Consider the following 13930-nt stretch of genomic DNA (forward strand, 5'->3'; position numbering starts at 1 on the left):
TTTATCTACAAAAGTGTGATTATTCAACAACAAAAGAATAAGTGGCTGTTTGAACCAGCTTAATTGAAACTAGTTTTCACTTGCATGGTTTGGAATAGTACTAGATGTAGCTGGGTCTTAAATTAACAGAACTAACACTGGCTTAAATTCGATCTCTGAGGTGGCCGTTTTAACTTTAGGTTAATTCCTCAAATCAAGACACAGTGATTATTTAGATGATTTCAGTCATCAATACCCCAGTCCTGATCAATTTAGGGATCTCAGTATATATAAACATGCTGTTTCTGCTTTCTTTCTGTTTTGTCTGTTTTGACTTAGTTGAATCCACCAAATTATCAGCACTTTGTGGTGTGTTCCAGCTTTCATGAGCAGCCTTAGGCACATTCTCTCACTAATGAGCACTAAGACAGGAGGTTGAAATTAATCTTGTTTAACTTAGTCCAGGACTCCATATCCAAAATTTATATGTGTTGCAGAAAGCCACATCTAGATTAAGGTCTGTTTGTGTTTTCATTTATTATTGTGCAGGAATCTAGACCCAAGAGTTTCAAAAATATATGTGTGGATAGAAAATAATCTAAAAGAGAAAATACCTTGTAACACAGGATGTGGGATATTAAGCTTCATAGAATCACTGTCAAATATTTGATCAATTTATTGTGTCAGACATTACTAAAATTTCTCATTAAATTTTTCCTTCAGTACTTTTACAACTCCCTCCTCATTTGTCCTTCTCTCTCCCTGTTTCACCAGGATATGGCTGGCCTGCTGAAGCCAGAGGCCAGCAAGCTTCTAGTCGGCGCTCTGAGAGACCGCTTCCCAGATGTACCCATCCATGTGCATACACACGACACAGCTGGAGCTGGTGTAGCTGCCATGCTGGCCTGTGCTGAGGCTGGAGCTGACGTAGTTGACGTGGCTGTGAGTATTCATGTTTGCTGTACAGATCTTCTGCATTAGTTAAGGTCAAGGTTGTTTTGGATGTTTTGGTGTACTGTGTTTTCTCTTTTTCATTATATGCATCTACAACATTATTAAAAATGTCTCTGAAAGGTTTTAAATCCTTATCCATTATCATAAAACAGTTGAATGTTCTAATTTATACTAATTCATGAAAGTTATAGAAAGTGTTGGCTTACTATACTTTAATTCCAAATTTACATCAGTTTGATACTGTAGGAAACCTGTCGTATAAGAAGTACCAACCAATATACACATTCAACTGGAATAATTATTTGGAGGCCAAAGTTCACCCATAAGTTACCCTAACAACAGACATTCCTTTTCTATCTTCTGCAGTTTACATTGTGAAATGTCACTGGAACAAAGAATGAACAAATGTAGAAGCCAATAGCATTTCCCTTACTGTGTTCACTGACACATGCTGCCAGCATTGGCAGTCTCATTAAAACAGTTGGCTGCTATTTGCAGTTTTGGGCTGTTCTGCTGCTCAGCTCCTTGTAACAGTGTATGAAACAAACAACCGACTGTCCACTATGGATCAGACACACCCACTAAAAACATCTGTTTGTATCGATTCCATGAGTTTATGTGGTTAAACTGTGTCTTTTCATTCTTCCAAGTAATAAAACATTCATGCACAGTAACAAATAAGATGAAGCATGCTGAAATACACTCAACAGGGTAGGGAAGACTTGAATGGGAAGTTGCTTTCTTACATGTGTACATACATACATAATATACTGTGCACACAGATTGGCATACTAGTATACCACATCTTTTACTCTGTGTATATAAAATCAATCCACTAAGGTGTGGACCCATATCATGCACTTTTCCAGAGATTAAGGCTTTTAGTCAAACAGTCTTCATATTGATTGTCTCCCTCTAGGTTGACTCAATGGCTGGCATGACTTCTCAGCCCAGCATGGGAGCCATCGTGGCCTGCACCAAGGGAACCAAGCTTGATACTGGTATGTGGGCATTTGAATACAAATTGTTTTTGTTCATTGATTCAGTTGAGTAAAGTCAATCATAAAGAACAGTCTAGAGAGAATGTTGCAGCAAACACCTTCAAATATCCACATGACGTTTTTACTGCAGTATGTAAACACAGTGTATCCTGAATCACCAGTTTTACCCAGAAGTTATTTCTTGTCTTTCTGAGAGTCTCCTACTTAACATGAGTGGGACAAAATCAATCAACAAATCAATAAATGACAGAGTGCATCACTAATTATGGTCTAAGAAAGACTGACGCATTCAGCTTAGTGATAACATAAACAGCCAATTATGAGAGGAAGATGGAAAATAGGGAGACAGACCAGAAGAAAGAGACTGACATGATCAATAAAAACTGAAGCTCTGTTAAACAAAACATTCCTGATTCATGAAATTATGAACAGTTCCAACAGTTATATGGCTGAAAGATAAGAAATATCAGCAGATTTGAGGCTTATGTACCCATTGGCTTGTAAATAAAATAATTGGTTGAATAAGGTGGTCTTGTTTTCAGCACAGCATGCTAACAACTGAAACCTGCTGCCCAGCACAGGCATAATCTTTGACTCTGACCAACAAGCAGCTCTCCATGGAGAATTTAAGGGTTAAAGGGTTCTCCCAGGGCAATCTTGAGATGGTTGGTTACTCATTTGCTTCTCAACCCCCATTGTCTGGTTATATCAGAGATCTTTCAGTCACAAGGCTGTTTCCCCCCACTCTGGACCACCACTGCTTGATTCTATCTTCTCTGGAGGTCAAACAATAAGTGGAAGGATTTATAATGTGGTCATTTGTGGGTTGGGTTTTTTGTTGTCCACTGTGGTCTGCTTACTGTAATTTTCAAGAGCTACGAAAAACCTTGAGCCCCTCCCTCCTCTGGTGACTGACTGGGCTCAGTGACCTCTGCCTCCCACAGTGATGGGTGCAGAGAGGAAAACATATTAAAGCAGCTAGTTGTAAAACTGCTGTTGAAATTGAGGGAACATGAAACAGGCTAAAAGAATTTAAACTGATGTGGAGTTTGCTTCTTAGTTTTGCAGAGTAATGCTATTGGGGAAATTGAGTTAGATCTACTAACTAGATCTGATAGCTCATTTCCATTACCCAGAACCAAGGAAAAGCCCTGTTAATTATGTTTACACTATTCACACTGCACAGCTTATGTACTGTGTGCTGAGCTAGTGCAGGGTACTATTACCATTATTATCAGTTTGTTACTATATGGTAATTAAATGCAGATGGTGTTTTTAATGGACAACCTTGCATGTGGTAGTATTGATGCACTGTACATCTCACAGTACATGCTTCACCTTAACTCACCTTTGACTTATCATGGTGTATCTTGGGGGAAAATTCTACCTGAAAATATTTGAACTGTTTTAACAGTAACTTAATACCAGGCTGAAAAGCAGTGTCTGACTGTACTCTCTAGTTCTGGTAAGGGGTGTGATCACAGGGTTTTCCACACCTAACAGTTATGCCATAGTGTACTAACACACCATGATGCACCCTTTTGTGTCACTCCAGCAAGGTGAGAGGTTAAAGTCAGCAAAAACAGGCTGAGTTGCTCTTTTAATAAATAAATAAACAAAATAAATAATGCACATGCTCCTTGCATTTCTGTGTCAGTACATTTGTGTTTGGCTGCACCTAATTTCCATGGATGAGTGGCCTAACAGCCAACATGATGTCACACTACTATTTCCCGTTCGGCTGCAGTGGTGTTGTAAAACAGGGGATGACAGTAAACATCAGGTCTTGGTATTGTCAGTCCCTCAGGGCATCCTTCAATGTGAAGCACAGTGAGTCTAGAGAGGAAGTGAACAACTTCCTCTCTAGACTCACTGTTCCTGCAGCAGTATTAACAATCATACAGGGAGAAATCTGTCATAGAAGATGAAGCAATTTCTGTTAATAGTCCATAAAGCAACACAACAACAGAGCCATTAAGGCATGCTGTGTTTTGAGTATGATGTGTGACTTGTGCTTTGAAAGGTAAACCTCTTGCTCCACTGCTGCACTTTCCATCTACACACTTAACCAACAACAGAATGCAACAGGTTCGCATCCATTCTCTAGAGATGGCAAATATTGTTCTGGGCAATGTAGGAAACATGACATATTGCTGCATCAAAGTATCAGAGTGAGAGAAACTCCCCCATCATTTAGACACAGTCCAGTTTAGTGACAGAATATCAATTTGTGAACATACAGAACCCAGAGAAAAGGAGAAAAAGACAAGGTCGTTACTCAAGAGCGAGAGGTTTTCAAGTCTGCCAGTTTATTCATGGAATTTCAATTTGCCTCACTTGGGACTAAGATTGGGATGCGGGATGTCTCCCACACACACACTCATACACGTGTGCATACTTATATTCTATCCTGATGTGACCCTCGTACATGCATTATGCATACACATGCAGCCAAGCTCCTCCTCACTTTCAGATTCTTTTATACTTGTCACCTTGCACTCATCACTTCTTTTTATCTCTGCTTCTCTTTATGCCGTTCCTCCTTCCATCACCATTTGCCTAGCTCAATACTTTTGTAATCAAGCAGAGCACTGCATTGGATACCTCCATACATTCATGACCTTTGTCTGTTTACTGCTTTTCTTCACTCCCTTCCTCTTTTTACCATCTCTGTTACAAAGCAGTAGTCAGTGCTGTGTCATGTGCTCTGCCTCCTCTATCTCCCTCCCTCTCTCTGGTCTCATTCCTTTTCCTATCACCTCCACTTCTTTCATATTGTCTCTCTATCTTTCTCCTCCTTACCTCCCTCTAACTCTGTGATAAAGCATTTAACAGCACTTTACATGCCTGTTTCACTCCCTCAAATTCCCTCTCTCTTTGCTCTTTCCCTTCCATTCCCTTAGTATTTCCCACAGCTTCTTTTTGTCTTGGAAAATGGCAAAAGCAGCATTTCACTGGTTAATTCGTTTTCATTCATTTGTCTTAAAGTTGTTAGTGTATTTTTTTCAGCAACACTGTGCACACACACCCATTCATTTTGTCATTAAAAAAGTCATACATATTCACATGTAGTTTAATGATTAAAGTGGTCTTTGAGTCCATGCATCTACCATGCATGGATTTAACTGATAAGGAATTCAGCTGCCACAACAGTGCAGCTGTTCACGATGCAGCAGACCGCACTATAGACACACCACGTGAACACAGATGTCTTTCTACAACTCTGCATATCTGTTTTGGTTTAGAGAAGATATACAACTTAATGAATGTAAATATTGTCTCCTGTATTAGTGACTTTGTGCTGCTAATGACTTGTATATTGATGGCACTTTGTCACTGCCAAGCAGCCATCTAAATGACTGATCTATGGCTATGCACATGCTTGTGTGCCTGCATGTCTTTGGTATACAATTATGCAGTATATGCAGCCCAGGAAAAACAATGCTGGATTTACCTCTAACATAATTTTTCAGACTTTAGAATTCAAAATTTATAGTAGTTCTCCATATTTACTGGACACCGTGTACAAACAGGTTAGGTCAGGTCATCACACATAGATTTGTAGACGGAGGAAATACAACAAAATATTGGTTTGTTGGCTTCAGTATGGCCACTGTGGCTGTTGGTTGAGAAAGATGCTCCTGCCATCACTCCTCGCCAAAGCATTTTTCTGATCATTTAAATCAGTTGATTCAGCTTTCACAAGACTTTCCAGCTCACACAGGTGTGGTGTTTGGCTAATTAGACCTCTTCTCAGGAAACTTGAAGAAGTTGTTTTTCTGGCAGACGCTGTAGCTCAGCTGTTAGGACAACTGCTTCCCCACCAAAAGAACTGCGGTTCAAACCTCACTCTAAAATGCATTTTTGTTCATGAAAGTAATAAGACACTGACCTTACCATTGGAGCCAGCAGTTTAACAGTCAGTCGGTAGGTCCACCACTGTGATCCAGACTGAAGTACCAGCAATTAGATGGATTTACATCAAACCTGGTACAGATACTCATCCCCCTCATGGTGAATAATAATAACCTGATGATTCCTGAACCTTTTCTCTGATTCCTCCATTAGGTAAAATGTTAACATGCTAGCACACTAAACTAAGATGGTGAGCATGGTAAACATTATACCTAGTGATGTTCACATTTAACTGAAAGTGTAATTTGATGTAACATTTGAATCAACAGCCTGCTGTCAGGTTCAACCTGCTGTCCTTTCCCCTTGTAAATGGAAGTTTTAATTTCACAATAGAAGCATAAATGAAAGCTACAAAAATGGTGTTCTCAAACAGAGAAGGAAATGGACCTAATTACTAACTGGCTTGGCAGGCAGCTGAATTTGAGGAGCAACAACATGCACATTAATTTCACATTAATTTCACAGTAGCTCCATTTCCCCGCCAAGATCACAGTGGAAGCACACAAACACTTTCTGGAGTATGTACTCACTTTGAATCAAAAATTCAAGCTTGTCATTTAGTTCTTGTGGATGTAACAAGCTAAGTTTGTCTCATTAACATGCCTGATTTTTGTCATCATTAGCCAAAAGTTCAGTGTACTGCCATTTCTGTCACGGCATTAAAGCAAATATTTCCTTTCAGGGTAATCAGCTTTAGCACACCTTAACTGGCTATAGCAGAATGTCATGAATATGAGCAACAGATGGGGGTTTTTGTTTGTTTGGTTGGTTGTTTTTTTAAGGATCACAAAAAACATCACAGGGATTTAATGAGTGGCTCTGATGTGGCAAATGCAAGATGAAAATGCAGAGTGAATTTGAAGTTCACTTAAAGGCTAAAAGTACACTTTACCTACACTATAGTTCAGGCTTGTTCAAGCTTTTCTGCCCTGTTAACCATTTTAAATCCCAGAATTTTCCTGACCTAATACAATTTTTAAGAGTGGTAGTGGCAGATAATATACAGGAGGAATGTCTCAGCTGACATTTTGGTTTGACGACTTTTTAAGACAATGAGGACCCTGAGACACCTCCATACCTACCTGATGAGTTGGACCTCTGGCGGACAAGTTTCGTATCATGTTTATATTTTCATACATCAAACTCAACAGCATAAGCCCAGTACTGTCACAATCTGCCAGCAGGCACAAGATTTGAAGTGACTAATTCAGATAAATGGCAGGTTGCCACATAAGCTTCCACAACAATTCCACTAGATTTATGATAAATATCATAACAATTCCCTCTTTTCAGTAGGGGGCAAAATAATCAGAAAGTTACAGATTTTGGCTTTAAATATGAAAAAGCAATTATTCATCTTGGTCAGTACCGAAATATGATTCTAATAAACCCAATTCAGCTCATTAATAAGTCATCTTAATTATAAAGCTTTTATTTCTTCTCATATTCCATTCTTTAGATTTGTATCCTGAAAACACAAAAACATTACCAAGGTTTTTGGATTTGTTGTTGCCCTTTGCTACATTGCTGTCTTAAGATGAACGGCAAACTCATTTTCTAATTACTGCAGATCAGTGTTGTCAAGTGCATGGTGACCATTAATCTGATGTCATTTTGCTATGCCCTATTGCAGGCATTGCTCTGGAGAAGGTGTTTGACTACAGTGAATATTGGGAAGTAGCCAGAGGCCTGTATGCTCCATTTGACTGCACTGCCACGATGAAATCTGGCAACGCTGATGTCTATGAGAATGAAATACCAGGAGGACAGTACACCAACCTTCACTTCCAGGTACAGTGAGCTATTCTGGTCCTTTGTGTGTGTGTGTGTGTGTGTTTGTGTCAGTGATTGATTTTGAAGCTAAATAAGTTAAAATGCATTTCACAACGCTTTTTGCTATACTTTTAGCTCTTTGGGAGTATTGGAGGTGGTTGGTGCATCTGAGAGGATATAAACAAGGCATTAGCTCAGTGTAACATTACATTTACATTCACTGTTGTTGGATGCAACTCCAACTCTTTGGGCACTTTGTGCACCCACTCGTTTTATTGTAATCAACAGCTTAATGTGAGGATTGTTGACACAGAAAATGTTGTATTAAATTTTTGATTTAAAGACATATTCTGGAGAAATTCTACTTATTTCCTCCTGTGTCTTTTTTGGAAATACTACATTTTTTATTGTGTTTCCAAAGATACTGAAGATGCAAAATATGTGACAAACCAGAAACCCCAAATAAAAATGTTGTTTTCGCAACTTATTTAGTTTTTTTTTTTAATGCTGTATGGCACATCAAGCACAAACAAAAGTCTACAGTGTCTTCACTGTGCAGAGTCATACTCTGATACTGTCATAGACTGTTTGAAAGTGACTGAACCTACAGTGTTGTGCATCCACTGGAAAAAAAATATGTGGGCTCTGCTACATGAGCATCACCATATATTTAAGAGCTGTGGGTGTCACTACACAAGTTATACCCTTAAATCACAGGTTGACACCAAATTGTCCAGAATGCCTTGACTTTTTCCTTAAACAGAGAGCAATAAAAAGATAATTTTTACTCCTCTCATTCATTCTGTCACTTTTTTCACTGTGATTGATTGCAGGCTCATAGTATGGGGCTTGGAAATAAATTCAAGGAGGTGAAGAAGGCCTACACTGAAGCCAACAAACTACTAGGGGACCTCATTAAGGTGAGACATGAAGATAAAACATCACAAATCCCTCTTTATTACCATGAGCGTAGCTGTGTAATTTCTACACGAGTTTAGTTTTAGCACCACAGATGTATGCAGGAGCATTGATGTCACCTGTAGGTTCCTGATAGGGTGCTTTGATGCCTCGTCACCATTTAGGCAGTTATTGATGCCAGAAAATCCTAATTTGACTTGGCAGACAAGAATATATTCAAAGAGCTTTGATTTAAGAGAAGCACATCACTTAAAATAGTAATATTATCCTATAATACAGAACAGATTGAAACAGGGATGAGAAAATAAACAGCTCTGCCTGTTACACAGTTGCATGCAAAAAGTCAAGCATATAATGCGTTTCAAGCTGTAAGGATGCTTCACTTTGCTCACTTTCCCAATACATTATGTCTAAGACAAGTTGTGAAAAATTATCTGCAGAAAATACTAGTATAATTTTGGCATGCATTTGATATTTGTACACTGGCACCTCTCACACTGGTTGCTTCTGCCAAGCTGCCCCTCTTTCTTTGCTTGGCTGAGCCAAACAATCCCAGATTTAGTTTGGTACATCCACCATTCTGTGCTGTCTGGATTCGCTTTCAGCCTTACAGTCTGTTTGACCTTTCCTGGCTTCCTTAAGTACTTATAAGGTAAAGGAAAGTAAGTTATACCTTTTGCATAATTTAATTTTACCCCAACCTGGCAAATTGTACCTATTCTGTATTAGTCTTTTTACCTTGTCCAACTGTACAGTTGTATTCAGCACTGATACTGAGTTTTGTTATTTTTATCACCTACTTCATGTTAATTCTAGTAGAAACTTAAGTGAAGTAGTTTTAGGTTGATTTCCTGAAGGACACATTAATCGTAGCTCTGTTGCCTAATCTGCAGTCAACAATTTAATTCTCAGCCTAAATTCACCTCTTGCCTGCCTTTTTGTTTTTTATTATCTTTCATTAATTCTTTTGTTTTTCTCTCTTCATTATTTACCATCACAGCTTAGTAATAGATTCATCCCTCTTTCACCACACTCACACTCACTCTGTAATTATTTCGTTCTCTCGTTTGCATTCTCTTTCTTTATCAAGTGGCTCCCCCCCCACCCCCCCACCCCCCTCTTTCTCATTCTGTTGCTGCTTTACACACATTTACTATCAAGCCATCTTCCTTATTTTTCTCTCTCTATCGTCATAGACATATCACCTGGATTCCCCATTTCCCTTATTCTCTTCTCTCTTTCTCTTTTTTCATTGTCTTTCTGTCTCCATCTCAATTTTCCTTCCCGGGTCCTCTCTCCCTAGTTTTCTTTTCCCCACTCTGTTTTCCTCATCAATTCCTCTCCCTCAACCTCCCCTACCCTCTCCCCATGCTCTCTATCAATTCAATTAAGACTCGGCGGGCTTCACTGCACAAGCCAATGTTGGCTTAATGTGCCTATGGGTCCTGCTATGCACTCTGTTGTATCCTGTTAGCCTGACAATGGCTGCGTCTCTCACACTGTTGGCTTGTCGATAAGGGAGGAGGAGTGTGCTTGTCAGATATAGATATAAAGTAGACACACCACACACTGCACTGGCAGTAAGGAGAGCAACCAAGCTATATACATTAACCACGATCTCCCACACACACACATGCACCCACAGCACTGCAGAGCCTTATCTTTGATACTCAGAGCTGTGGGTGAAGGATTGTGCTTGTCAGACGACTTAATTTTTAGACCACTTTACTCCAAATGCATAAAAAAATTAGGAATATTTACAGGACTGATTTTATCAAGTACAGTGCGCCTCCTCACCACGCAGAAGACAAACAACTCTAATTATGTCAGATTTTTAAAAAGTTTTAACGTTTAATCATCAATGCATTTGCATAAAACTGATTTGCATTTAATTGATTAGATTGCTTACTTTCCCAAGCTTATTAATGTTTGTTCCTTGTTTTTTAGCAATGGGTGTGCAGAATTATTATTACTTTATAAAATGCTCATAAGCCCAGCTGTTTTTACAGACTCATAATAATTCCAGCTATGCAGCTGAGTATAATCATTACATTGCTTGCTGATCAGCCTGTGCAAATTCACCGAATCTGTATAAATCAATGGACTTGATTTAAAATTATAAAGGACCTCTGCTCAGCCAAATGAAGGGGTATAAAAATATCCTTAGTCTCTTGAGTTTTCCTCAGCATTAATACTGATTTGATTAGTCTGTTGAGAAGGTCTGAGGTCAGATCAAATGTCTTTCGTTGATCATGCAGCAGTTATGAAGTTTGTATGTACTGTACAGTAGCTGGGGAGTATGATCAGTGACAGTGGATGTTAGCCACATAGTTTGCTACAGTTAAACATTAAGACACACAGAGCTCTATGCAGCTAATAGAAGGTGGGATGAAAAAGTAAATAGCATGTATTTAACAGATGTGAAAGGTTATCTGTTCTTAGTCAAAAATGTAAAAAGAGAATTACTTATTGAGGGCATTTATTGATCTGAGAGAGGGCAGTTTGGGCAGTAAGCCAAGCAAAGGTTAGGATCTACTGTATGTGTGGAGAGGTTTGTTCAATTTATGTGAATCACAAAGGAGAAACAGACTGAGATGCAGAATAGAGACAGAGGGGTACAAGTACTATCAGGATGATGTCTTTGATTGTTTTGAACACTGAATGCACTGTATATAGACTCAGTATCTCTAAAATGGAGCGAGACCTCATTTCATTGAGACCTCTTAAGGCTAAGATGATTGTAGTTCTACACAGCTTCTTCATTTTGTGAGGCATTTTAAAATTTAAATTGAAGCTATTTTTCAAAGTAAATGTGGATCACATCTCCACTGGCCAGCCTGAAATTCTGTTTTTCAGTCTTATATAATTGAATATTGTCTAACTTATTTTCATCTTGAATATTTTATTATGTTATTAGTCTTGTGCTGCATTTCTTCCTCATCAGTGGTGTCTGGTTAAAATGGATGAGTGTGTTGAAATGCAGTGCTGTTCACTGGGAGAGAGGAATGCTAAATTGAGAGAAAAAACACTGACAAATCTGTCTGCTGAAGGAACGTTGAAAATGGAGACAAAACAATAACTGATACAGCTGAGTGGTGAGCTACTAGAGAGCAAAGAGGGACAGGATTTTTTTCCTCTTCATACCAATGTTCAGTAACATGTTGTCATGTATTATGCACTCCTTGATTTGATGCTCACCTGCCAGTCACTCTTCTCCTCATCATCCTTCTGGTCACATAGTAGTGCCCTTGCACAGCCCACATTATTGTAACATCACTTGAATAGTATGATGTCAAAGCTGACAAACCACCTTTGTCAGAAGATAGTAATAAGTTATAACTACTATTTTAAAAGCTACTTATTATTTTGCTTGAGGGCATATTTGCTGAAGCAACAGTAAAATCAGACAAAACATACATGAACAGATGCCTACAGGCACGGTTTAATAATGTAACCTCTGACTATTGTCAGGCTGACAAACATATTTTTTCACCTTGCAAATGTCCAAACATGAGTTTTACAAATGGATCTGTTCAGAGAGGGAAAGAAACTATTAATTTATAGTGTTGCATTATCAGTCTACAGGTTGTTTTCCTCAAAGCTGATCAAGGTCTATAAGGTGTCAGCAAGTAATGAAAAATGGAAAAAACATTTAACATTTTGGGAAATACACTGCTTATTCTCCTTAGTCTATCTCTTTACACACAGATGCCAGACAGTAGTTGTCTCTGGTTCTAATAACCTCCTGTAAAACCACAACTATTTCATTCACATACACCACAGCTCTGTTTTTTGTGCAGACTAAAGAAATAAGATATAATGTGTTTATGTGCTTAGATGTCCTTTTAGGAGGATTTTTATTACCCTTGGACAGAGTCAGGCTAGCTTCCCCCCCTTTTTCCATCCTCTGTGCTAAGCTAAGCTAACCAGCTGTAAAGGCTATAGCTTTATATTTACTGTACCCTGTGTGAATGATATCAATCTGCTCATCTAACTCTTGACAAGCAAATGATTTAGCATATTCCCTAGTATGTTACACAATTCATTTAAGTGTCTTATTTTGTCTGACCAACAGTCAAAAAGCCAAATATTCATGTTACTGTCATAGTGGATTAAGAAAACCAGAACATATTCACATTCGAGGCTGGAAACAGTGACTTTTTTTTTTGACATTTTTGCTTAGAAAAATTATTTAAACAGTTAATCCATTATTGATCTCATCCCTGTTTCATCAGAATAGAACAGTCTATTCTTGAGAGGTCAGTTTAGTTTAGTTATATAAAATCCTGAAACTGTCAGTGAGTAGCATATAGCCATAACTAAAGTTTTCTATCTCTCGAGTGCCTCTTTCCTCTCTTCCTTTGCTTTTGACTTACATTCCTATTCCTGTCTTCCTCCCCTTCTCTTTCTCGCTCAGCTACATCTGTCGCAACATGAGCCTGTCAATATAAGGACCAGTTGTATATATGTTTGTGTATTTGTGTGTGTTCTGTCTTCCTCTCTTGCCTCACTTACTCTGTCACTTTCCCTTTGCAATTACAGGCACGTATTCACTCACCTACACACTGTTAAAACACACACATTCAGTCTCTCTTACTTCGAGGTGGAGCACCTCCTTGTATTGCCTGTGGGGCTGCAGATGTCTATTGCTCTTGTCTGTTTGCCTCCATCTTTCCACCCCTCAGTTCATCTGTCTGTCCCTTTCTTTCTCCCCCTCTCTTACTCTTCCTGTCACTCTCTTCATCATCTTGTCTGTCGGTCACTCCCAGCTCTCCCTCTCTCATCCCTTCCTTCATTACTCCCTCCCTCCTTCCTTCATATATCCCTAATCTTTCTATCGTTTCTCCACTCCTCCTCTCCCTCTCTGAGTCTCTTGTTATCGCTCCTCTCTCCTGTCTCCTCCTCTCCTGACAGGTACCATTCTTCACTCTTCTCCTGGCTTGGCTGGCTAGTGTGTGTGTGTGTGTGTGTGTGTGTGTGTGTGTGTGTGTGTGTGTGTGTGTGTGTGTGTGTGTGTGTGTGTGTGTGTGTGTGTGTGTATGTGTGTGTGTTTGTTGTATTTGCTCTCTCCCTATAACACTGGATGCTGGATGATATAATCCTTTGCCCATTAGGAGAGTTCGGGTTTGGATAGAGTTGCATTTCAAAACAAATTTGAGCAAAGTACACAGACACATGACACACACAAGTATACGAGCACACACAAAATAACTGCCATGCTTTCACACACACACATGCTCCACAGTGCCCAATTTCTGCTGCCAGGAGTGTGGAGTCATGCCAGGACCACTTAGTGAGAGCTGTACATTAGTGAAAGTGAGAAAGATGGACAGAAGGCAGAAGAGGAGTAGTGTGAGAGAGAGAAGGAAGTCAGAGATAGTAAGAATAGA

General features: G+C 39.1%; 1 protein-coding gene across 2 annotated transcripts in view; it reads left to right on the forward strand.

Moving 5' to 3' along the window:
• The window catches only part of LOC108893161 (pyruvate carboxylase, mitochondrial), a 261450-nt gene that overhangs the window by 222219 nt on the left and 25301 nt on the right, over window positions 1-13930 (forward strand). For both annotated transcript variants that reach the window (XM_018691027.2, XM_018691021.2), the window contains exons 18-21: window positions 754-921; window positions 1853-1934; window positions 7483-7640; window positions 8456-8542. In XM_018691027.2, coding sequence (XP_018546543.1) covers window positions 754-921; window positions 1853-1934; window positions 7483-7640; window positions 8456-8542 — 495 coding nt within the window. The remainder of the gene's footprint in view (window positions 1-753; window positions 922-1852; window positions 1935-7482; window positions 7641-8455; window positions 8543-13930) is intronic.

This window comes from Lates calcarifer, linkage group LG15 (assembly GCF_001640805.2).
Source record: "Lates calcarifer isolate ASB-BC8 linkage group LG15, TLL_Latcal_v3, whole genome shotgun sequence".
Lineage (NCBI taxonomy): Eukaryota > Metazoa > Chordata > Actinopteri > Centropomidae > Lates > Lates calcarifer.